Source organism: Panulirus ornatus, chromosome 63, assembly GCF_036320965.1.
Source record: "Panulirus ornatus isolate Po-2019 chromosome 63, ASM3632096v1, whole genome shotgun sequence".
Taxonomy (NCBI): domain Eukaryota; kingdom Metazoa; phylum Arthropoda; class Malacostraca; order Decapoda; family Palinuridae; genus Panulirus; species Panulirus ornatus.
Window position 1 is genome coordinate 614271 of NC_092286.1, and position 25032 is coordinate 639302.

At 41.7% G+C, this 25032-nt stretch overlaps 1 protein-coding gene across 3 annotated transcripts in view; it reads left to right on the plus strand.

Moving 5' to 3' along the window:
- Positions 1-25032, plus strand: part of RhoBTB (Rho-related BTB domain containing) — a 424985-nt gene that overhangs the window by 88166 nt on the left and 311787 nt on the right. For all 3 annotated transcript variants that reach the window (XM_071656696.1, XM_071656694.1, XM_071656695.1), the window contains exons 3-4: positions 3215-3318; positions 9608-9805. In XM_071656696.1, coding sequence (XP_071512797.1) covers positions 3215-3318; positions 9608-9805 — 302 coding nt within the window. The remainder of the gene's footprint in view (positions 1-3214; positions 3319-9607; positions 9806-25032) is intronic.

Here is a 25032-nt window from a genome sequence, read left to right on the forward strand (position 1 = left end):
ACGCAGGGAATACGTGGGAAGTAATCTTTCTCCCCTATCCCCAGGGATATATATTTCTTTTTTTTTTTTTTTTCTTTGACGCTGTCTCCCGCGTTTGCGAGGTAGCGCAAGGAAACAGACGAAAGAAATGGCCCAACCCACCCCCATACACATGTATATACATACGTCCACACACGCAAATATACATACCTACACAGCTTTCCATGGTTTACCCCAGACGCTTCACATGCCCCGATTCAATCCACTGACAGCACGTCAATCCCGGTATACCACATCACGCCAATTCACTCTATTCCTTGCCCTCCTTTCACCCTCCTGCATGTTCAGGCCCAGATCACACAAAATCTTTTTCACTCCATCTTTCCACCTCCAATTTGGTCGACCACTTCTCCTCGTTCCCTCCACCTCCGACACATATATCCTCTTGGTCAATCTTTCCTCACTCATTCTCTCCAGGTGCCCAGACCATTTCAAAACACCCTCTTCTGCTCTCTCAACCATGCTCTTTTTATTTCCACACATCTCCCTTACCCTTAGGTTACTTACTCGATCAAACCACCTCACACCACACATTGTCCTCAAACATCTCATTTCCAGCACATCCATCCTCCTGCGCACAACTCTATCCATAGCCCACGCCTCGCAACCATACAACATTGTTGGAACCACTATTCCTTCAAACATACCCATTTTTGCTTTCCGAGATAATGTTCTCGACTTCCATACATTCTTCAAGGCTCCCAGAATTTTCGCCCCCTCCCCCACCCTATGATCCACTTCCGCTTCCATGGTTCCATCCGCTGCCAGATCCACTCCCAGATATCTAAAACACTTCACTTCCTCCAGTTTTTCTCCATGGGAGGGTATTGATTGAGAGGGTGAAGGCATGTACAGAGCATCAGATTGGGGAAGAGCAGTGTGGTTTCAGAAGTGGCAGAGGATGTGTGGATCAGGTGTTTGCTTTGAAGAATGTATGTGAGAAATACTTAGAAAAGCAAATGGATTTGTATGTAGCATTTATGGATCTGGAGAAGGCATATGATAGAGTTGATAGAGATGCTCTGTGGAAGGTATTAAGAATATATGGTGTGGGAGGCAAGTTGTTAGAAGCAGTGAAAAGTTTTTATCGAGGATGTAAGGCATGTGTACGTGTAGGAAGAGAGGAAAGTGATTGGTTCTCAGTGAATGTAGGTTTGCGGCAGGGGTGTGTGATGTCTCCATGGTTGTTTAATTTGTTTATGGATGGGGTTGTTAGGGAGGTGAATGCAAGAGTTTTGGAAAGAGGGGCAAGTATGAAGTCTGTTGGGGATGAGAGAGCTTGGGAAGTGAGTCAGTTGTTGTTCACTGATGATACAGCGCTGGTGGCTGATTCATGTGAGAAACTGCAGAAGCTGGTGACTGAGTTTGGTAAAGTGTGTGAAAGAAGGAAGTTAAGAGTAAATGTGAATAAGAGCAAGGTTATTAGGTACATTAGGGTTGAGGGTCAAGTCAATTGGGATATATATATATATATATATATATATCGAGGATGTAAGGCATGTGTACATGTAGGAAGAGAGGAAAGTGATTGGTTCTCAGTGAATGTAGGTTTGCGGCAGGGGTGTGTGATGTCTCCATGGTTGTTTAATTTGTTTATGGATGGGGTTGTTAGGGAGGTAAATGCAAGAGTTTTGGAAAGAGGGGCAAGTATGAAGTCTGTTGGGGATGAGAGAGCTTGGGAAGTGAGTCAGTTGTTGTTCGCTGATGATACAGCGCTGGTGGCTGATTCATGTGAGAAACTGCAGAAGCTGGTGACTGAGTTTGGTAAAGTGTGTGGAAGAAGAAAGTTAAGAGTAAATGTGAATAAGAGCAAGGTTATTAGGTACAGCAGGGTAGAGGGTCAAGTCAATTGGGAGGTGAGTTTGAATGGAGAAAAACTGGAGGAAGTGAAGTGTTTTAGATATCTGGGAGTGGATCTGGCAGCGGATGGAACCATGGAAGCGGAAGTGGACCATAGGGTGGGGGAGGGGGCGAAAATTCTGGGAGCCTTGAAGAATGTGTGGAAGTCGAAAACATTATCTCGGAAAGCAAAAATGGGTATGTTTGAAGGAATAGTGGTTCCAACAATGTTGTATGGTTGCGAGGCGTGGGCTATGGATAGAGTTGTGCGCAGGAGGATGGATGTGCTGGAAATGAGATGTCTGAGGACAATGTGTGGTGTGAGGTGGTTTGATCGAGTGATCGGGACCTGAACATGCAGGAGGGTGAAAGGCAGGCAAGGAATAGAGTGAATTGGATTGATGTGGTATACCAGCATTGACGTGCTGTCAATGGATTGAATCAGGGCATGTGAAGCGTCTGGGGTAAACCATGGAAAGTTCTGTGGGGCCTGGATGTGGAAAGGGAGCTGTGGTTTCGGGCATTATTACATGACAGCTAGAGACTGAGTGTGAACGAATGGGGCCTTTGTTGTCTTTTCCTAGAGCTACCTCGCACACATGAGGGGGAGGGGGATGTTATTCCGTGTGTGGCGAGGTGGCGATGGGAATATATAAAGGCAGACAGTGTGAATTGTGTACATGTGTATATATGTATATGTCTGTGTGTGTATATATATGTGTACATTGAGATGGATAGGTATGTATATTTGCGTGTGTGGGCATGTATGTATATACATGTGTATGTGGGTGGGTTGGGCCATTCTTTCGTCTGTTTCCTTGCACTACCTCGCTAACGCGGGAGACAGCGAAAAAGCAAAATAATAATAAATGATAATAGGGAACAACAAACATGTTGTTAATGGGCTGAACCCAGGCATATGAAGCAGTTGGGGGAAATCACTAAAAGGTCTGGGAGCCTTGGTTGTGGTTTGGAGCTATTGTTTCAGTGCTTATACATGACAGCTAGGGTGCAGATGTAAGTGAATGAGGCCATTTCTTTGTTCTTGGCACAATCATGGTAATGAGGGAAATGGCATATATGTGTGTAAAAAAATGATAACATAATCATTGATTTGGCCTGTAGTATGTAAAATAGGTAGTAAGTGTACATCAGATTTACCCTCTAATTCACTAGAAATGGGATGATGTTGCTGCAACAAAGAACATTTTCAAAACTGCAGTTGTATGACTCTGCCAGAGATACTGTTTGATGAGACATCTCTTTTTTTTCTAATGATTTTTTTTATAGTCTTTTCAAATGCATTAAACTCAGTTGATGTACTTTTGAATTTCAGGTTTTGGAGCGATCATGTGTGGTAGTTGATGGTGTGAGTGTTTCCCTCCGTCTATGGGACACCTTTGGGGACCATGACAAAGATCGTCGTTTTGCTTATGGCAGGTAGGTCTTTTTCCTTGTACAAAATGAATTGTTTGAGTATGGATGAAAATAAAATACTGTGAGAATATAGTAAGAAGAGGTACAGTGCTCATCTGTTGCATCACATGTACAGTCTTAAAACTGAGTTGAGGGTGCCATATGCATGCACTGCTATTCTGCTAAGAGACATATGAGTGCCAACTGCTACCAGATGTATGAGAAGCAGTTTCTCTTGTGGCTTGCTAAGTTCAAGAGTGTGACAGCAATGTAGCATGAGTTTTGTTGTATGTAAGGTGTTCAGAAAGCTAAATGGAAGTCCAAAATGCAGTGGTACCATTCATTTGAAGAAATGGTGTCTATCACAGAAACACCACAATGGAAGTAAGGGGAGTGGGGGAGGAATGGGATGTATTTAGGGAATCAGTGATGGATTGCACAAAAGATGCTTGTGGCATGAGAAGAGTGGGAGGTGGGTTGATTAGAAAGGGTAGTGAGTGGTGGGATGAAGAAGTAAGAGTATTAGTGAAAGAGAAGAGAGAGGCATTTGGACGATTTTTGCAGGGAAAAAATGCAACTGAGTGGGAGATGTATAAAAGAAAGAGACAGGAGGTCAAGAGAAAGGTGCAAGAGGTGAAAAAGAGGGCAAATGAGAGTTGGGGTGAGAGAGTATCATTAAATTTTAGGGAGAATAAAAAGATGTTCTGGAAGGAGGTAAATAAAGTGCGTAAGACAAGGGAGCAAATGGGAACTTCAGTGAAGGGCGCAAATGGGGAGGTGATAACAAGTAGTGGTGATGTGAGAAGGAGATGGAGTGAGTATTTTGAAGGTTTATTGAATGTGTTTGATGATAGAGTGGCAGATATAGGGTGTTTTGGTTGAGGTGGTGTGCAAAGTGAGAGGGTTAGGGAAAATGACTTGGTAAACAGAGAAGAGGTTGTAAAAGCTTTGCGGAAGATGAAAGCCGGCAAGGCAGCAGGTTTGGATGGTATTGCAGTGGAATTTATTAAAAAAGGGGGTGACTGTATTATTGACTGGTTGGTAAGGTTATTTAATGTATGTATGACTCATGGTGAGGTGCCTGAGGATTGGCGGAATGCGTGCATAGTGCCATTGTACAAAGGCAAAGGGGATAAGAGTGCTCAAATTACAGAGGTATAAGTTTGTTGAGTATTCCTGGTAAATTATATGGGAGGGTATTGATTGAGAGGGTGAAGGCATGTACAGAGCATCAGATTGGGGAAGAGCAGTGTGGTTTCAGAAGTGGTAGAGGATGTGTGGATCAGGTGTTTGCTTTGAAAATTGTATGTGAGAAATACTTAGAAAAGCAAATGGATTTGTATGTAGCATTTATGGATCTGGAGAAGGCATATGATAGAGTTGATAGAGATTCTCTGTGGAAGGTATTAAGAATATATGGTGTGGGAGGCAAGTTGTTAGAAGCAGTGAAAAGTTTTTATCGAGGATGTAAGACATGTGTACGTGTAGGAAGAGAGGAAAGTGATTGGTTCTCAGAGAATGTAGGTTTGCGGCAGGGGTGTGTGATGTCTCCATGGTTGTTTAATTTGTTTATGGATGGGGTTGTTAGGGAGGTAAATGCAAGAGTTTTGGAAAGAGGGGCAAGTATGAAGTCTGTTGGGGATGAGAGAGCTTGGGAAGTGAGTCAGTTGTTGTTCGCTGATGATACAGCGCTGGTGGCTGATTCATGTGAGAAACTGCAGAAGCTGGTGACTGAGTTTGGTAAAGTGTGTGAAAGAAGAAAGTTAAGAGTAAATGTGAATAAGAGCAAGGTAATTAGGTACAGTAGGGTTGAGGGTCAAGTCAATTGGGAGGTAAGTTTGAATGGAGAAAAACTGGAGGAAGTAAAGTGTTTTAGATATCTGGGAGTGGATCTGGCAGTGGATGGAACCATGGAAGCGGAAGTAGATCATAGGGTGGGGGAGGGGGTGAAAATCCTGGGAGCCTTGAAGAATGTGTGGAAGTCGAGAACATTATCTTGGAAAGCAAAAATGGGTATGTTTGAAGGAATAGTGGTTCCAACAATGTTGTATGGTTGCGAGGCGTGGGCTATGGATAAAGTTGTGCGCAGGAGGATGGATGTGCTGGAAATGAGATGTTTGAGGACAATGTGTGGTGTGAGATGGTTTGATCGAGTAAGTAACGTAAGGGTAAGAGAGATGTGTGGAAATAAAAAGAGCGTGGTTGAGAGAGCAGAAGAGGGTGTTTTGAAGTGGTTTGGGCACATGGAGAGAATGAGTGAGGAAAGATTGACCAAGAGGATATATGTGTCGGAGGTGGAGGGAACGAGAAGTGGGAGACCAAATTGGAGGTGGAAAGATGGAGTGAAAAAGATTTTGTGTGATCGGGGCCTGAACATGCAGGAGGGTGAAAGGAGGGCAAGGAATAGAGTGAATTGGATCGATGTGGTATACCGGGGTTGACGTGCTGTCAGTGGACTGAATCAGGGCATGTGAAGCGTCTGGGGTGAACCATGGAAAGCTGTGTAGGTATGTATATTTGCGTGTGTGGACGTATGTATATACATGTGTATGGGGGTGGGTTGGGCCATTTCTTTCGTCTGTTTCCTTGCGCTACCTCGCAAACGCGGGAGTGACAAAGCAAAAAAAAAAAAAAAAAAAAATATATATATATATATATATATATATATATATATATATATATATATATATATATATATGTGTGTGTGTGTATGAGTGGATGGGCCATTCTTCGTCTGTTTCCTAGCGCTATCTCGCTGATGCAGGGAACAGCGATAATGTATAATGATAAAAAAAAAAAACATTTAAGAGTGTACATACCATTAATCTTTCTATCTCTCTGTATATCTGACACTTGTTCCCAACTAGAACTCCCTCAATGAGGTGGCCATGCCAATAGTCTCCATAAGTAGTGAACTCGTGTTGCTTCTTACCTTTTAGTGCTTTACCCATAACAGACCACTGGGAGAGCGCAACTCTAGCATGATGTTTGCAGAGGCTCTTACCTAATGTTCCTATTGACTACTTTTACCTAACTTTTCCTTCCTACTTCTACCTATTGCTCCTACCATTTTGCCAAAGGAAGGGGTAGCACATAGCATTCACCATAGGAAAATCTACAGTGTCGGCGAAAAGAAATGACACCTACAATGAAAACGAACACCAAATATGGGAAATAGGGAAAAAATGATCAATCACGGTATTTTTTATTCATCTTAATACTCCGTGATGTCTCTTCTGAGCTTCCTAACTTCTTCAAGACGGTCTGGCATGCTCCTGGCCAAGACGGTCTGGCATGCTCCTGGCCAAGGATCTGAAGTATTCTTTGTCAATATTTTTCCACACCTTGGTGACTGCCTCTTTTAGGTGTGGGACAATAAGGGATAACTCATGTGTGCCCAGGCAATAAGGGATAACTCATGTGTGCCCAGGCAATAAGGGATAACTCATGTGTGCCCAGGCAATAAGGGATAACTCATGTGTGCCCAGGCAATAAGGGATAACTCATGTGTGCCCAGGCAATAAGGGATAACTCATGTGTGCCCAGGCAATAAGGGATAACTCATGTGTGCCCAGCCATTCTCAATCAGGTTAAGATCTGGGGAATTTCCCGACCACTCGAGCACTTCCATGTTTGTGTCCTCCAGCCACTTTTTGACGAGGTCTGAGCCATGACAAGGGGCCCTGTCATGCATAAACACGCCTTCGGGCCGATGAAGGTCATAGAAATGGTGCATGTGATCCTTCAGCACATCCCAATAATTTGCAGCACGCATTGTCTCGTTTTTAGGGAGAAAAAATAAGTCCCCAGCTCCGTTGGCGCCACTGAAAATTCTCCAAACCATCAGTGAAGGAGGTTTATCTAGGGTGTATCTAGGATGGTAGCGCTTAACACAAACACGTACTGTCTTGAAGGTCGATTCATCGGAGAAACAGGTGTGCATCCATTTCTCTGGGGTCCACTCTTGATGGTCCACTCTTGGTATCTTCGTGTAAATTGAAGTGTACGGCGCTTCATGCCGGCAGGCTTCACTGCTGGGTGTCGTGACGAGAGGTGACGCTGCAAGCGTTCGCCAATGGTGCGGGTAGTAGCAACGTTTCCTAGCAGCTCGCTCAGGGTACATTTTCTTGAGTTCTGTGGACGTAATAAACGGGTTTTTCAACATTTCACGCCGTAGGATATTGTCTGTCTTCTGAGAGGTTTTTCTTGGCCTCCCCGAGCGTGGTTTAGGGGCCGGAACCTGGTTGGGGGCAAGCGCCCTGCCGGCAGAGAAGCCTCAAGACGGTCGACCGAGAACATCCAACTCGGCCACAAATATCTTCAATGGAGACGTTTTCCTCCCTCAGAGCGAGGATACGGGACCTCTCCTACTTCGACGTCATGGTTCGACCCATATTTACTGATGTGGGGCACTATGGGAACACGAAATGGCGTTGGGCGGTATGTGGGAGGTGGCACAGATAGGAGTGCTAAGATGATAACGTCCACACACCGTAGTGTTCAGACATCTGGGGCAGTCAGGCAGGAGTGCTAAGATGATAACGTCCACACACCGTAGTGTTCAGACATCTGGGGCAGTCAGGCAGGAGTGCTAAGATGATAACGTCCACACACCGTAGTGTTCAGACATCTGGGGCAGTCAGGCAGGAGTGCTAAGATGATAACGTCCACACACCGTAGTGTTCAGACATCTGGGACAGTCAGGCAGGAGTGCTAAGATGATAATGTCCACACACCGTAGTGTTCAGACATCTGGGGCAGTCAGGCAGGAGTGCTAAGATGATAACGTCCACACACCGTAGTGTTCAGACATCTGGGGCAGTCAGGCAGGAGTGCTAAGATGATAACGTCCACACACCGTAGTGTTCAGACATCTGGGGCAGTCAGACAGGAGTGCTAAGATGATAACGTCCACACACCGTAGTGTTCAGACATCTGGGGCAGTCAGGCAGGAGTGCTAAGATGATAACGTCCACACACCGTAGTGTTCAGACATCTGGGGCAGTCAGACAGGAGTGCTAAGATGATAACGTCCACACACCGTAGTGTTCAGACATCTGGGGCAGTCTGGCAGGAGTGCTAAGATGATAACGTCCACACACCGTAGTGTTCAGACATCTGGGACAGTCTGGCAGGAGTGCTAAGATGATAACGTCCACACACCGTAGTGTTCAGACATCTGGGGCAGTCAGACAGGAGTGCTAAGATGATAACGTCCACACACCGTAGTGTTCAGACATCTGGGACAGTCTGGCAGGAGTGCTAAGATGATAACGTCCACACACCGTAGTGTTCAGACATCTGGGGCAGTCAGACAGGAGTGCTAAGATGATAACGTCCACACACCGTAGTGTTCAGACATCTGGGGCAGTCTGGCAGGAGTGCTAAGATGATAACGTCCACACACCGTAGTGCTCAGACATCTGGGACAGTCTGGCAGGAGTGCTAAGATGATAACGTCCACACACCGTAGTGTTCAGACATCTGGGGCAGTCAGACAGGAGTGCTAAGATGATAACGTCCACACACCGTAGTGTTCAGACATCTGGGACAGTCTGGCAGGAGTGCTAAGATGATAACGTCCACACACAGTAGAGTGTTCAGACATCTGGGGCAGTCTGGCAGGAGTGCTAAGATGATAACGTCCACACACAGTAGAGTGTTCAGACATCTGGGGCAGTCAGTCAGTCACCCTGGGCGACGCTCGAGACGTTAAAACATTTCGCCAGAGAGAACCACCGCTAACATAAGGTGGTGTGTGGCGGTCTTTCTTGAGACGTATTTTCCATTGCCTTTTAATGGGATGTGTCATTTCTTTCCGCCGACATCGTAGTTATGAAGAATGAGTTGTTTGAGTTAGGTGTTTTCAAGTATTATGTGACAAGGAGAGATTCCATGTTTGTGGACAGAATGCCAGAAGTCCAAGTGTGGATGAAGCACAAAGAAAAGACAGCTACCTGGGTCAGAGGTGGACTTAAGTTGTGGCTGCCATCACTAACCCTCCTGATGCTCAGGCGGTAACTTAGTACTGGTAATATACCTGCCTGGTTCTTGCTTGCTTACTAACTACTACATACCAAAGATAAAGGTTGTATTACAATATCAACCTCTGATGATTATTATTTGGTTTTCAATGGCAGTTTTTGATATGATGATTGTTATTTGGTGTTTGTAACATCTTGTTACTTTGCATCTCTTGACAGGTCAGATGTGGTACTGCTTTGTTGTAACATCTTGTTACTTTGCATCTCTTGACAGGTCAGATGTGGTACTGCTTTGTTGTAACATCTTCTTACTTTGCATCTCTTGACAGGTCAGATGTGGTACTGCTTTGTTTCTCAGTAGCAAATCCAGTTTCTCTGAGGAACTGTCGAGTGATGTGGTACCCAGAGATTCGAAGGTTTTGCCCCAATACACCAATACTCCTTGTGGGCTGTAAAAATGACCTTAGATACATCTGCAAAGATGAACAGTATCTTAGTTATTGTCAAGAACGATCTCCTCTGGTCAGGTAAGTGACTAAGAATTATGACAGTGTACTGTATATGATTAAACATTGTTATACTTTAGTTCATGTGATCAGTAAAGACTGTTTTATTACGTGCTTTATGAAGTTACTCTCCACACATCAGATGACTTTCAAAAGCTTAATTCATACCAAAAATGATGTATTTAGAATATGAAAATTCACAAAATATCTGAGATGTTATATCTTACAGTACTTTTTGATGCGATATGTATGTTGGAATGAAGTATGGGTACATGTATATAATAATGAACCCATTTAGTGTGGCTGATGTGTTTACAGAATAGTATCTTATTTTCTCTCTGCTGCAGCCATAGCTTATAATATTAAAATTCTTGATTTGGCTTCGTCTGTCACAAAGTGAAGTATATGATCATTACTGGACGAGTCGAAGCATCTACACTTAGGCACCATGGTCTATATTTGTCTATACAATGGTAAGTAAGCTTGTGTAACAGTGTCAAGGAGGCTTGTACACAAATTTTACCTTCTCATTACATGATAATTTTTTTTAATCTGTGAGACTTACAAAAGTACAAATATTAGTGATGAGAACCATAAGTAATCATATCTGACAAACATTTCCAAAAAGACCACGTATCTCTCTACATATGGCTGTTGGTGTAACTGGAGTATCTCTCTAAAGGAGAAACGTAACGTTCAGAACACGTCACACACACACACACACACATAAGTCATTTTGGGTCAGGCTGAGTTGCACATCATTTTACTGTAAACCTTTTGTTATCCATAATTTGAGATGGCAAAATGCTCAAAACATTGTACATTTTTCAATTTTGGTGGGGCCTTCGGTTATCCAAACGAACTTGAAGAAATTGAAAAAGATACAGCAAAAAGTTTCAAATCGCGTATGTACCACACCCAAGTACTTAATGATCATGTGGTAGTTTGTGGTACTGGTGACTACTTACCATTTCCCATGTTCTTTACGTCGTGCATTGTGGTGTTTTGTGCACCTTGGATTACTATTGTGGATATTGGCCCTTTTCATTAGTCATCAGCAATTGCCTGACATTTCTCCAAAGGTATCTGTCTCACTCACAGTACAAGAGGAACCTATTAAACCTCGAAAACAAGATGGAATTGTGCATGAGGCTGGTAAGGGTGAGTCCAAGGTGTTACTTATGAAGGATATCAACATCATTTGCTTACATATGTTATTTCCTCTCTTTACAATATTTACAACTATGTAAAATATTTTAAGATAACAAAATGTTTTATTTGAATTCATCAAGACTGAGGATGACTGTTGTTGATTGGCTAACTATGATTTTCAATGTATGGATTATGGAGAGGTTTGACGTAATACATATATAGAGATATCGTGTAAAGGCAAAGGGGATAAAGGTGAGTGTTCATACTACAGTGGTATAAGTTTGTTGAGTATTCCTGGGAAATTATATGGGAGGGTATTGATTGAGAGGGTGAAGGCATGTACAGAGCATCAGATTGGGGAAGAGCAGTGTGGCTTCAGAAGTGGTAGAGGATGTGTGGATCAGGTGTTTGCTCAAAGAAGTGTGTGTGAGAAATACTTAGAGGAACACATCGATATGTATGTGGCATTTATGGATCTGGAAAAAGCATGTGATGGGTTGATGTAGATACATTTTGGAAAGTCTGAAGAATACACTTTGTGGAAGGAAAGCTGCTAGAAGCAGTGGGAAGTTTTTATCAAGGGTGTAAGGCATGTGTACACATTGAGAGAGAGGAGAGTGAATGGTTCCAAGTGAACATTGAACTGTAGCAGGGGTGTGTGATGCTACCATGGCTGCTTATTTTGTTTATGGATGGGGTGGTAAGGGAGGTAAATGCAAGAGTCTTGGAGAGAGGAGCAAACTTGCAGTCTCTGGGAATAAGAGGGCCTGGGAAGTGAATCATTGTGTTTTGATGATGATACGGCACTAGTGGCAGATTCGAGCAAGAAACTGCAGAAGTTGGTGACTGAGTTTGGGTGAATATGTGAAAGAAGTTGATAGTAAATATGAATAAAAGTAAGGTTATTAGGTTTAGTAGTAATTTTGATGGAAAAATTTACATCTTGCCAGTAAGAGGAGCGAACTCCCATGGGACCTTTATCCTTGACTGAGTTACACCACAAGAGCATCAAGGTGTTTTTTTTTTCTGGTTCTCTTTGTGGATGGACATATATGGATTTGTTTGTGCATGATGACATGATGGTAGGTAAATGAGCTGGTGTTTATTTGCATTTGTTATAGCTCTTAAGGAAACTTTTCAGTTTTTTATTGATGATTTTGATTTACATGAATGCAGGTCCATATTATAGTCAGTTCCATCATTAGGAACATAAATTTTAGCTATTTCATGAGTCCTATCATATATTTTTGATCATGATACATGAAGGAATCCAGAAGACTTGCACTGTAACTCCTGTGTCATATTTTTTATTCAAAAATATTACAATCATGTTGAAAAGACATTGTTAATGTTAATGAAAGAATAATGTAAAGTCAGCTCACCTTTTTTAGAGATATTGAAAAGAATCAAGAAAATAAGAACAACAGACAACCTAGTTTGGAGGGTGGACTAGCAGTTGTTGGTTCTGACTCCTTGTTCTAGATACAAACCATTAGTGTATTTTATGGGAAGAACACTAATGACAGCTCATCAGTGAGATGCAGAGATCTCTTTGTGTATATAACTGTCAAGAGATTGTGTTCACTGGTGGTGATGTCACTGTGGTCATCCTCACCTCAGGTTGATTAAGGGAAATAGAGGGAATATTGATGTCAGAGGGATTGATTTTCATTAGGGGCAAGTCAGTTCAGCTACTGTCTTGCATGATACAATTCTTGAATATCAATCTTTTTGCATTTAGAAGCAGTTTTATCTATCCATGTACAGGAATTTCTCCCTGAGGAAAAGAAGGCCTGCAAGGCTTTTATACATAGGTTGGGATGCATTTGTCTGAGCATCCAGATATAGTACTTCAAGGCATTTAGTATTCCATGGGTAAATTTTCATTTTCAGTGCCCAGAAATCCAATATGTGATCTGCAAACACTGTGCTAGACTTGCCTTCTGTCCGTGGCCTGTTGATTAATGGGTGAGGCACTAAAGGCTAAGAAGTGGCACCGGAGTTCTTTAGTTATGGAGACTCTGTTGCTGTGGCCACCCTTTTGAGAGAGTTCCAAGTGAAACAGGCATCAGAGATATAGATAGATAGGTATATCTGAAAATTTTTGGTACTATACACTGAATCAAAATCAAAATACTTATTTAGAAGGGAAGCCATTTCTTTATCGTTGCTAAGGTGCCATTTTCATTTGCTAGTGAATCAATAGTATTTTCTTTTCTTGCTTTTAATGCAGATATAAATGGATAGATTGTTTTTAATGTATTTAACCTGTTTGCTTTATGTGCGTCTTTTGTGACACTGTTTCATTTTATGTCTGTTGCAGGTAGGGAGAACACATTAGAAATTCTTGAACTGGCCACCTCAACGTTAAGGCAAAATATGTAGCCAGTAATGCCTGTAGTGGCATCCCGCACATTGTTAAATGGTGCTACAGCCTAAACTTTTCCATATGCTGCTTAGACTATGTTGGACATCAAGAGGTCTTTTTCGAGATTTGTGATGATGTAACAATTTTTATTATTATTATTATTATACTTTGTCGCTGTCTCCCGCGTTTGCGAGGTAGCGCAAGGAAACAGACGAAAGAAATGGCCCAACCCCCCCCCCATACACATGTATATACATACGTCCACACACGCAAATATACATACCTACACAGCTTTCCATGGTTTACCCCAGACGCTTCACATGCCTTGATTCAATCCACTGACAGCACGTCAACCCCGGTATACCACATCGCTCCAATTCACTCTATTCCTTGCCCTCCTTTCACCCTCCTGCATGTTCAGGCCCCGATCACACAAAATCTTTTTCACTCCATCTTTCCACCTCCAATTTGGTCTCCCTCTTCTCCTCGTTCCCTCCACCTCCGACACATATATCCTCTTGGTCAATCTTTCCTCACTCATTCTCTCCATGTGCCCAAACCACTTCAAAACACCCTCTTCTGCTCTCTCAACCACGCTCTCTTTATTTCCACACATCTCTCTTACCCTTACGTTACTTACTCGATCAAACCACCTCACACCACACATTGTCCTCAAATATCTCATTTCCAGCACATCCATCCTCCTGCGCACAACTCTATCCATAGCCCACGCCTCGCAACCATACAACATTGTTGGAACCACTATTCCTTCAAACATACCCATTTTTGCTTTCCGAGATAATGTTCTCTACTTCCACACATTCTTCAAGGCCCCCAGAATTTTCGCCCCCTCCCCCACCCTATGATCCACTTCCGCTTCCATGGTTCCATCCGCTGCCAGATCCACTCCCAGATATCTAAAACACTTCACTTCCTCCAGTTGTTCTCCATTCAAACTCACCTCCCAATTGACTTGACCCTCACCCCTACTGTACCTAATAACCTTGCTCTTATTCACATTTACTCTTAACTTTCTTCTTCCACACACTTTACCAAACTCAGTCACCAGCTTCTGCAGTTTCTCACATGAATCAGCCACCAGCGCTGTATCATCAGCGAACAACAACTGACTCACTTCCCAAGCTCTCTCATCCCCAACAGACTTCATACTTGCCCCTCTTTCCAAAACTCTTGCATTTACCTCCCTAACAACCCCATCCATAAACAAATTAAACAACCATGGAGACATCACACACCCCTGCCGCAAACCTCCATTCACTGAGAACCAATCACTTTCCTCTCTTCCTACACGTACACATGCCTTACATCCTCGATAAAAACTTTTCACTGCTTCTACCAACTTTCCTCCCGCACCATATATTCTTAATACCTTCCACAGAGCATCTCTGTCAACTCTATCATATGCCTTCTCCAGATCCATAAATGCTACATAAAAATCCATTTGCTTTTCTAAGTATTTCTCACATACATTCTTCAAAGCAAACACCTGATCTACACATCCTCTACCACTTCTGAAACCACACTGCTCTTCCCCAATCTGATGCTCTGTACATTCCTTCACCCTCTCACTCAATACCCTACCATATAATTTACCAGGAATACTCAACAAACTTATACCTCTGTAATTTGAGCACTCACTCTTATCCCCTTTGCCTTTGTACAATGGCACTATGCACGCATTCCGCCTATCCTCAGGCACCTCACCATGAGTCATACATACATTAAATAACCTTACCAACCAGTCAACAATACAGTCACCCCCTTTTTTAATAAATTCCACTGCAATACCATCCAAACCTGCTGCCTTGCCGGCTTTCATCTTCCGCAAAGCTTTCACTACCTCTTCTCTGTTTACCAAATCATTTTCCCTAACCCACTCACTTTGCACACCACCTCCACCAAAACACCCTATATCTGCCACTCTATCATCAAACACATTCAACAAACCTTCAAAATACTCACTCCATCTCCTTCTCACATCACCACTACTTGTTATCACCTCCCCATTTGCGCCCTTCACTGAAGTTCCCATTTGCTCCCTTGTCTTACGCACTTTATTTACCTCCTTCCAGAACATCTTTTTATTCTCCCTAAAATTTAATGATACTCTCCCACCCCAACTCTCATTTGCCCTTTTTTTCACCTCTTGCACCTTTCTCTTGACCTCCTGTCTCTTTCTTTTATACATCTCCCACTCAATTGCATTTTTTCCCTGCAAAAATCGTCCAAATGCCTCTCTCTTCTCTTTCACTAATACTCTTACTTCTTCATCCCACCACTCACTACCCTTTCTAATCAACCCACCTCCCACTCTTCTCATGCCACAAGCATCTTTTGCGCAATCCATCACTGATTCCCTAAATACATCCCATTCCTCCCCCACTCCCCTTACTTCCATTGTTCTCACCTTTTTCCATTCTGTACTCAGTCTCTCCTGGTACTTCCTCACACAGGTCTCCTTCCCAAGCTCACTTACTCTCACCACCCTCTTCACCCCAACATTCACTCTTCTTTTCTGAAAACCCATACAAATCTTCACCTTAGCCTCCACAAGATAATGATCAGACATCCCTCCAGTTGCACCTCTCAGCACATTAACATCCAAAAGTCTCTCTTTCGCGCGCCTGTCAATTAACACGTAATCCAATAACGCTCTCTGGCCATCTCTCCTACTTACATAAGTATACTTATGTATATCTCGCTTTTTAAACCAGGTATTCCCAATCATCAGTCCTTTTTCAGCACATAAATCTACACGCTCTTCACCATTTCCATTTACAACACTGAACACCCCATGTATACCAATTATTCCCTCAACTGCCACATTACTCACCTTTGCATTCAAATCACCCATCACTATAACCCGGTCTCGTGCATCAAAACCACTAACACACTCATTCAGCTGCTCCCAAAACACTTGCCTCTCATGATCTTTCTTCTCATGCCCAGGTGCATATGCACCAATAATCACCCACCTCTCTCCATCAACTTTCAGTTTTACCCATATTAATCGAGAATTTACTCTCTTACATTCTATCACATACTCCCACAACTCCTGTTTCAGGAGTATTGCTACTCCTTCCCTTGCTCTTGTCCTCTCACTAACCCCTAACTTTACTCCCCAGACATTCCCAAACCACTCTTCCCCTTTACCCTTGAGCTTCGTTTCACTCAGAGCCAAAACATCCAGGTTCCTTTCCTCAAACATACTACCTATCTCTCCTTTTTTCACATCTTGGTTACATCCACACACATTTAGGCACCCCACTCTGAGCCTTCGAGGAGGATGAGCACTCCCCGCGTGACTCCTTCTTCTGTTTCCCATTTTAGAAAGTTAATACAAGGAGGGGAGGATTTCTGGCCCCCCGCTCCTGATGTAACAATTATAATAGATAAAAGTTATTACTGATAAGAACCCTTGTTTGTGACAAAAATACCTCCAAAAATACCAGACATCTCTGTGAATGATTGATAGTGCTCCTGGCATAACGTCATACTCCTGGCATTTAGGGCAGCTTAAGTAAAAGGGCATCTAGCATATGTAAGCTGTTTTACCAGGTCGAGTTTTATATCAGACTTGCTCAGAAAATCTTGTTGTTAATTTTGGAGCTCCAGGAGGCTTGCAAGGTGGGGGTAATTGATCGAAGTTAGTACTGACAGGAGACCACTAAATACATCCAAGTTATACCTGCTTATCACATGCAGAAGTTTTCACTATTTTACCCTTCTTTTCAGCTTGATATTTGCCAGAGGTGGATTTAGATAAGATGAAATATCAAGACCAGGGAAATGTGACAAGATCTACTGCTTCTGAAACCACACTGCTTTTCCCCAATCTCATGCTCTGTACATGCCTTCACCCTCTCAATCAATACCCTCCCATACAATATCCCAGGAATGCTCAACAAACCTCTGATTGTTCAAACTACTGAGGCATAAGTTTGTTGAGTATTCCTTGGAAATGGTATGGAAGGGTATTGATTGAGAGGGTAAAGGCATGTACAGAGCATCAGATTGGAGAAGAGCAGTGTGGTTTCAGAAGTGGTAGAGGATGTGTGGATCAAATGTTTGCATTAAAGAATGTATATCAGAAATACTTAGAAAAACCGATGGATTTATGTAGCATTTATGGATCTGGAGAAGGCATATGATAGAGTTGATAGAGATGCTTTGTGGAAGGTATTAAGAGTATATGGTGTGGGAGGTAAGTTGCTAGAAGCAGTGAAAAGTTTTTACCAAGGATGTAAGGCATGTGTACGAGTAGAAAGAAAGGAGAGTGATTAGTTCCCAGTAAATGTTGGTTTGTGGCAGGGGTGTGTGATATCCTCAAGGTTGTTTAATTTTTTCATGGATTGGGGTGGTTAGGGAGGTAAATGCAAGGGTTTTGAAGAGAGGGGCGAGTATGCAGTCTGTTGGGGATGAGATGCTTGGAAAATGAGTGAGTTGTTGTTCCCTAATGATACAGCTCTAGTGGATGATTCAATTTAGAAACTGCAGAAGTTGGTGACTGAGTTTGGAAAAGTGTGTGAAAGGAGAAAGTTGAGAGTAAATATGAATAAGAGCAAGGTTATTAGGTACAGTAGGGTGGAGAGACAAGTGAATTAGGATGTAAGTTTGGATAGAGAAAAACTGGAGGAATTGAAGTGGACTTGTAAGTGGACTTGGCCGCGGATGAAACCATGGAAGCGGAATTGAGTCCCAGGGTGGGGTAGGGGGTGAAGGTTGTGGAAGTGATGAAGAATGTGTGGAAAGAGAGAATGTTATCTCGGAGAGCAAAAATGGTTATGTCTGAAGGAATAGTTCCAACACTGTTGTTTGGTTGCAAGGCATGGGCAATAGAAATTTTGTACAGAGGAGGGTGGATGTGTTGGAAATGAAATGTGTGAGGACAATAAGTGGTGTGAGGTGGTTTGATTGAGTGAGTAATGAAAGGGTAAGAGAGATATGTGGAAATAAAAAGAGTGTGGTTGAGAGAGCAAAAGAGGTTGTGTTGAAATGGTTTGACATATTAAGAGAGAATGAGTGAGGAAAGATTGACAAAGAGGATATATATATGTCAGAGGTGGAGGGAACAAGGAGAAGCAGGAGACCAAATTGGAGGTAGAAGGATGGAGTGAAAAAGATTTTCAGCAATTGGGGCCTGAACATACAGGAGGGTGAAAAGCATGCAAGGAATAGAGTGAATTGGAACGATGTGATATACCAGGGTTGATGTGCCGTCAGTGGACTTAACCAGGGCATGTGAAACATCTAGGGTAAACCATAGAAAGGTCTGTGGGGCCTGGATGTGGTTAGGGAGCTGTGGTTTTAGTGCATTACACATGACAGCTAGAGACTGAGTATGAACGAATGTGGCTTTTTTTGTCTGTTTTCCTGGCACTACTTCGCTGAAGCTGGGAGTAGTGATGCTGTTTCTTGTGGGGTAGGATAGCTTTCATGTGTAATGCATGTACATACATCCATAGATACATATACATACATACATACATAAATACACATACATGCATACATATATATATACACATACACATACTGCTGTTGTGGATGAGAGAGCTTGGGAAGTGAGTCAGTTGTTGTTCGCTGATGATACAGCGCTGGTGGCTGATTCATGTGAGAAACTGCAGAAGCTGGTGACTGAGTTTGGTAAAGTGTGTGAAAGAAGAAAGTTAAGAGTAAATGTGAATAAGAGCAAGGTTATTAGATACAGTAGGGTTGAGGGTCAAGTCAGTTGGGAGGTAAGTTTCAATGGAGAAAAACTGGAGGAAGTAAAGTGTTTTAGGTATCTGGGAGTGGATCTAGCAGCGGAGGGAACCATGGAAGCGGAAGTGAATCATAGGGTGGGGGAGGGGGTGAAAATCCTGGGAGCCTTGAAGAATGTGTGGAAGTCGAGAACATTATCTCGGAAAGCAAAAATGGGTATGTTTGAAGGAATAGTGGTTCCAACAATGTTGTATGGTCGCGAGGCGTGGGCTATGGATAGAGTTGTGCGCAGGAGGGTGGATGTGCTGGAAATGAGATGTTTGAGGACAATGTGTGGTGTGAGGTGGTTTGATCGAGTAAGTAATGTAAGGGTAAGAGAGATGTGTGGAAATAAAAAGAGCGTGGTTGAGAGAGAAGAGGGTGTTTTGAAATGGTTTGGGCACATGGAGAGAATGAGTGAGGAAAGATTGACCAAGAGGATATATGTGTCGGAGGTGGAGGGAACGAGGAGAAGTGGGAGACCAAATTAGAAGTGGAAAGATGGAGTGAAAAAGATTTTGAGTGATTGGGGCGTGAACATGCAGGAGGGTGAAAGGCGGGCAAGGAATAGAGTGAATTGGATTGATGTGGTATACCGGGGTTGACGTGCTGTCAGTGGATTGAATCAGGGCATGTGAAGCGTCTGAGGTAAACCATGGAAAGCTGTGTGGGGCCTGGATGTGGAAAGGGAGCTGTGGTTTCGGGCATTATTGCATGACAGCTAGAGACTGAGTGTGAACGAATGAGGCCTTTGTTGTCCTTTCCTAGCGCTACCCCGCACACATGAGGGGGGAGGGGGATGGTATTTCCATGTGTGGCGAGGTGGCGATGGGAATGAATAAAAGCAGACAGTGTGAATTGTGTGCATGGGTATATATGTATGTGTCTGTGTGTGTATATATATGTGTACATTGAGATGTATAGGTATGTATATTTGCGTGTGTGGACATGTGTGTATATACATGTGTATGGGGGTGGGTTTGGCCATTTCTTTCGTCTGTTTCCTTGCGCTACCTCGCAAACGCGGGAGACAGCAACAAAGCAAAATGAATAAATAAATACACATACTGCAAGAGGTCATAGTAATGCGCGTGATTTAGTATATGCTAAAATCACAGAAAAATGAAACATGATAAGTTTCCAAGTGAACTTTCATGTAATAATCATATTGTCAAGGAAAATACATGAATGAGATAGAAGGTGTAGAACAGTCAGTTGATATACAAGGAAGAGATGAAGCTAACACTCCATTGGTAAACAAGTGTTACTGGATGTTGGAGTTCAGGTTGGTGGTGTTTGGATCTGGCATCAAGCCTGTCATAAAATCTTTATGTGAACAGAAAAGGAAACTGTTAATAAATTTTACTTATGACAAAGCTATCAAGTTTGCATGGACCTTCAATAATATTAATGTTATAATATTTTGTGTATTTAATGATAGAAAACTCCATGATATTTCTTTTGTTAAAGGAGTTACAGTTAATGAATGAATTAGCATTACACCAGTCAGTACAGTGGTCACAATTTTTAACATGATTAATTCTTGTCCTGTTATTATATTATACTTATGCTGCTTAAGTCTAAGATAGATATCCTTACCAGTCTGCCCAACATGAAACATATTACAGATTTTACAGGGGACTCTGTAAACACAGCCTGCAGAATTTTCTGGTGAGTTTTTGATTGTTATTTTTTATTGTATTGTTATTGTTGAAGGCTACATTTACATTAAAGGATTTAAGCATCCTGAGAAGTAATGTAAAATTATCACAAAAAGGGAGAACTAAAATATTCTTGGTATCAAAGGGAGGTGTAGGTTTATCTCAGTGAAAAGATTCTTTGCTTAAGGGATTTATCAATGAAAGATCTAGGATATTTTAACTTGGATCAATTTGAATATAATTAATCGCCGTCTCCAGCGTAGTGCAAGGAAACAAACGAGGAATGGCCCAATACACCCATATACTCATGCATATACATAAACACTCACACACATGCATATACATACATATACATTTCAGCGTATACATACGTATACATATATACATATTCATATTTGCTGCCTTCATCAATTCACGTCACACCCCACCACATGGAATAGCATCTCCCATCCAGTGAGGTAACGCCAGGAACAGACAAAAAAGGCCACATTCTTTCACACTCAGTCTATAGCTGTCATGTGTAATGCACTGAAACCACAGCTCTCTTTCCACATACAGGCCCCTACAGACCTTTCCGTGGTTTGCCCCAGTTGCTTCACATACCCTGGTTCAATCCATTGACAGCACGTCAACTCCAGTATACCACATCATTCCAATTCACTCTATTCCTTGCACGCCTTTTACCCTCCTGTATGTTCAGGCCCCGATCGCTCAAAATCTTTTTCATCCCATCCTTACACCTCCAATGTGGTCTCCCGCTTCTCCTTGTTCCCTCCACTTCTGACACTTATATCCTCTTTGTCAATCTTTCCTCACTCATTCTCTCCATGTGCCCAAACCATTTCAACACACCCTCTTCTGCTCTCTCAACTACACTCTTTTTTTGTTACCACACAGCTTTCTTACCCGTTTATTACTTACTCGATCAAACTACCTCACACCACATATTGTCCTCAAACATTTCATTTCCAGCACATCCACCCTCCTCCACACACCCCTATCTATAGCCCATGCCTCACAACCATATAACATTGTTGGAACCACTATTCCTTCAAACATACCACCCATTTTTGCCCTCTGAAATAACGTTCTCACCTTCTACACATTCTTTAACACTCCCAGAACCTTCACCCCTTCCCCCACTCTGTGACTCACTTCCTCTCCCATGGTTCCATCCGCTGCTAAATCCACTCCCAGATATATAAAACACTTCACTTCCTCCAGTTTTTCTCCATTCAAACTTACCTCCTAATTAACTTGTCCCTCAGCCCTACTGAACTTAATAACCTTGATCTTATTCACATTTACTCTTGACTTTCTTCTTTCACACACTACCAAATTCTGTCACCAACCTCTGCAATTTCTCACCTGAATCAGCCACCAACGCTGTATCATCAGCGATCAACAACTGACTAACTTACCAAACCCTCTTATCCAGAACAGACTGCATACTTGCCCCTCTCTCAAAATCATCATCAATAGATTTCAGACTACATATATTTAATGACCTAAGAAATATAGACTGGAATGATGATAATTCAATTGTCAAGTTGAGCTGAGTAATAATGAGTATATGAGCAAACATTGGTGGGTTTTCTGTATATGTTAAACATGTTTCTATCCTCATGGATCATGCAGTCTAAAAATGGTAACAAATAATTATTTTCCACTTCCACAGTAAAGTTGATAGAAGTTACTAAATTGTCAAGTAAATGGAGAGATTTTTGTAAATTTTCATTTGTTGACCAAACACAAGGAACATCATCTACATACCTAAACCAAATTGCCTTAGAGGGTAAGATATCCCTTTGTAATTTTTTTTCAAGGAATTCCATGTAAAGATTACTTAATACTGGTGAAAGCGGGTTACCCCTCACTATACCAAATTTCTGAGCATAACATTCTCCATTAAATTGAAATACACAGTCTTTTATACACAATTTCATCTAAACACTAAACACATAATTTGAAATCAGGTAAATCAGTAGTATTCAAGACATCAATCAAATATCCTAAAAGGTCACCAACTGGAACTTTTGTGAACAAGGATGAAACCTCAAAACTTACTAGTTTGAAGTGACAATCAACATATCATTAAGCTTGTTAACTAAATCTACATTGTTCATGATATTTGAATTTGATATCTTACCTACTACTGGGCTTGATAATGAAACTAACCATTTTGATGATTTATATATGATGGAGCCCACTGAACCCAGTATGGGTCTTGCTGGAAAGTTTGACCTGAGGGTTTTGATAGGCCCATACGTTGACCCCAGTATATGACAATGTTCCAATTCACTCTATTCCATGCATGCTTATTGCCCTTCTCTATGTTCAGGCCTCAATTGCCTCACCCTCTTGCATATTCAGGCCCTGATCACTCAAAATCTTTTTCACTCTACCCTTCCACCTCCAATTTGGCCTCCTCCTTCTCCCTCCATTTCTGACACATATATCCTCATTGTAAATCTTTGCATACTCATTCTCTCCATATGTCCAAACCATTTCAACACAGTCTTCTGCTCAGATAACTTAGCTCAAAGATTTTCAAAAGAGGTCAGGAGACAGCTAGTATAGCCCATAACAAAAATATTTAACATATTTCTAACGGATGGTCAGGTGCCATCTGACTGGAAACTAGCAAATGTTACATCTGTATATAAAAAAGGAGACAAAAAGTGTGACTTGAACTACACCCCAATTAGCTTTACATCATTGTTAGGTAAAGTGATGGAAAAATATTTTAGTTTTTTATTCCTTGGGATAGTGGAGAAAGAATACTTCCCACGTATTCCCTGCGTATCATAGAAGACAGTAAAGGGAGCAGGAGTGGGGGCTGGAAACCCTCCCTTCCTTGTATTTCAATTTCTAAAAGAGGAAACAGAAGGAAAAAATATTGAAGCAAAATTGTCAAGTTTCTAGATCACAAAATTGTGTCCGACAACCAACAAGATTTCCACAATAGAAGATCTAGCTTGACAAATTTACTGGAATTTTTTAATGTTATTTTTCAGAATTAGGACAAAAAAAGTACCGTCTGATGTAGTATATTTAGATTTCCAAAAGGCGTTTTATAAAGTACTTCACAAGAGACTTTTACATTTATTCAAACACATGGAATCGGTGAAGAACTGTCTATATGGATCATGGATCAGAGAGAGACTTACTGGAAGAAAGCAGCGTGTAGTATTAAATGGTGAAGCCTCCGATTGGCTAGACATAATGAGGGGTGTGCCACCGGAGTCAGTCCTATGCCCAATTTTTTTCATAATATATATTAATGACCTAGAACTCAGTCGTATATCTAAAATCTCCAAATTTGCTGATGGAACTGAACTAGGAGGTAAGGCTGAAAATGGGCAGGACTGTGAAATGATTCAGAGAGATCATAACTTACTAGCAGAGTGGTCAGATAGAAGGCAAATGAAGTTTAATGTACACAAGTGTAAAGTTATGCAATTTGGAGACAAGAATATGTGTTGTGACTACAAACTTTTAGGAAACTTTCTAATTAAAGTAAATGAAGAAAAGGACCTTGGAGTTCTCGTCAGCAACAATCTGAAGTACACTAGACTGTCAAGCAGCAAGTAAAAAAGGCAACCAAATGTAGGTTTTACTGTCAAGAAAATAGATTACAAGACACCAAAAACAACTCTCACTCTTTATAATTTTCTAGTTAGACCACACTTTGAATATGCAGTCCAGCTTTGGTCCCTTAACTATAAAAAGGCTAAGGAAAAATCAGAGCAAGTACAAAGACATGCAACAAAATTGACCCCATCCCTTTGAAATATGGCATATGAAGAGAGGTTAAAACGATTGGATCTCTTCTTTACAAATTAAAGACTTTGTGGTGACTTAATCCAAGTGTTCAAGATTCTGAACAAGTTTGTAAAAGTAAATTACAAACATCTTTTCAAAATGCAAGAAAATGCAGTTACCAGGACAAATGAAATAGAACTCAAAGCTAAAAGATGTAGTATGGATGTGGGAAACAGCTTCTTTTCATATAGGTGTGTTGAGCACTGGAATAAGTTACTATCAGATGCCTTCTAAAGTCATTTAGACAAATATTTTATGAATACAGATATACTCTGAGAAAAGCACCAGATATACTGTATGGACAGCAGCAGTAACAGGAACAGTAGAGGCCAATGTGCAGCAGAGAGAAGCTGGTGATATATTAATGAAACTGCTGAGCGGAATTGCATTTTCTTGTCAAGTTAAAATCCTTTTTTTTTTTTTTTTTTTTTTTCTTTTTACCAGACAACCCATTCATGGGCCAATCAGGTGTCCTGTTGTCT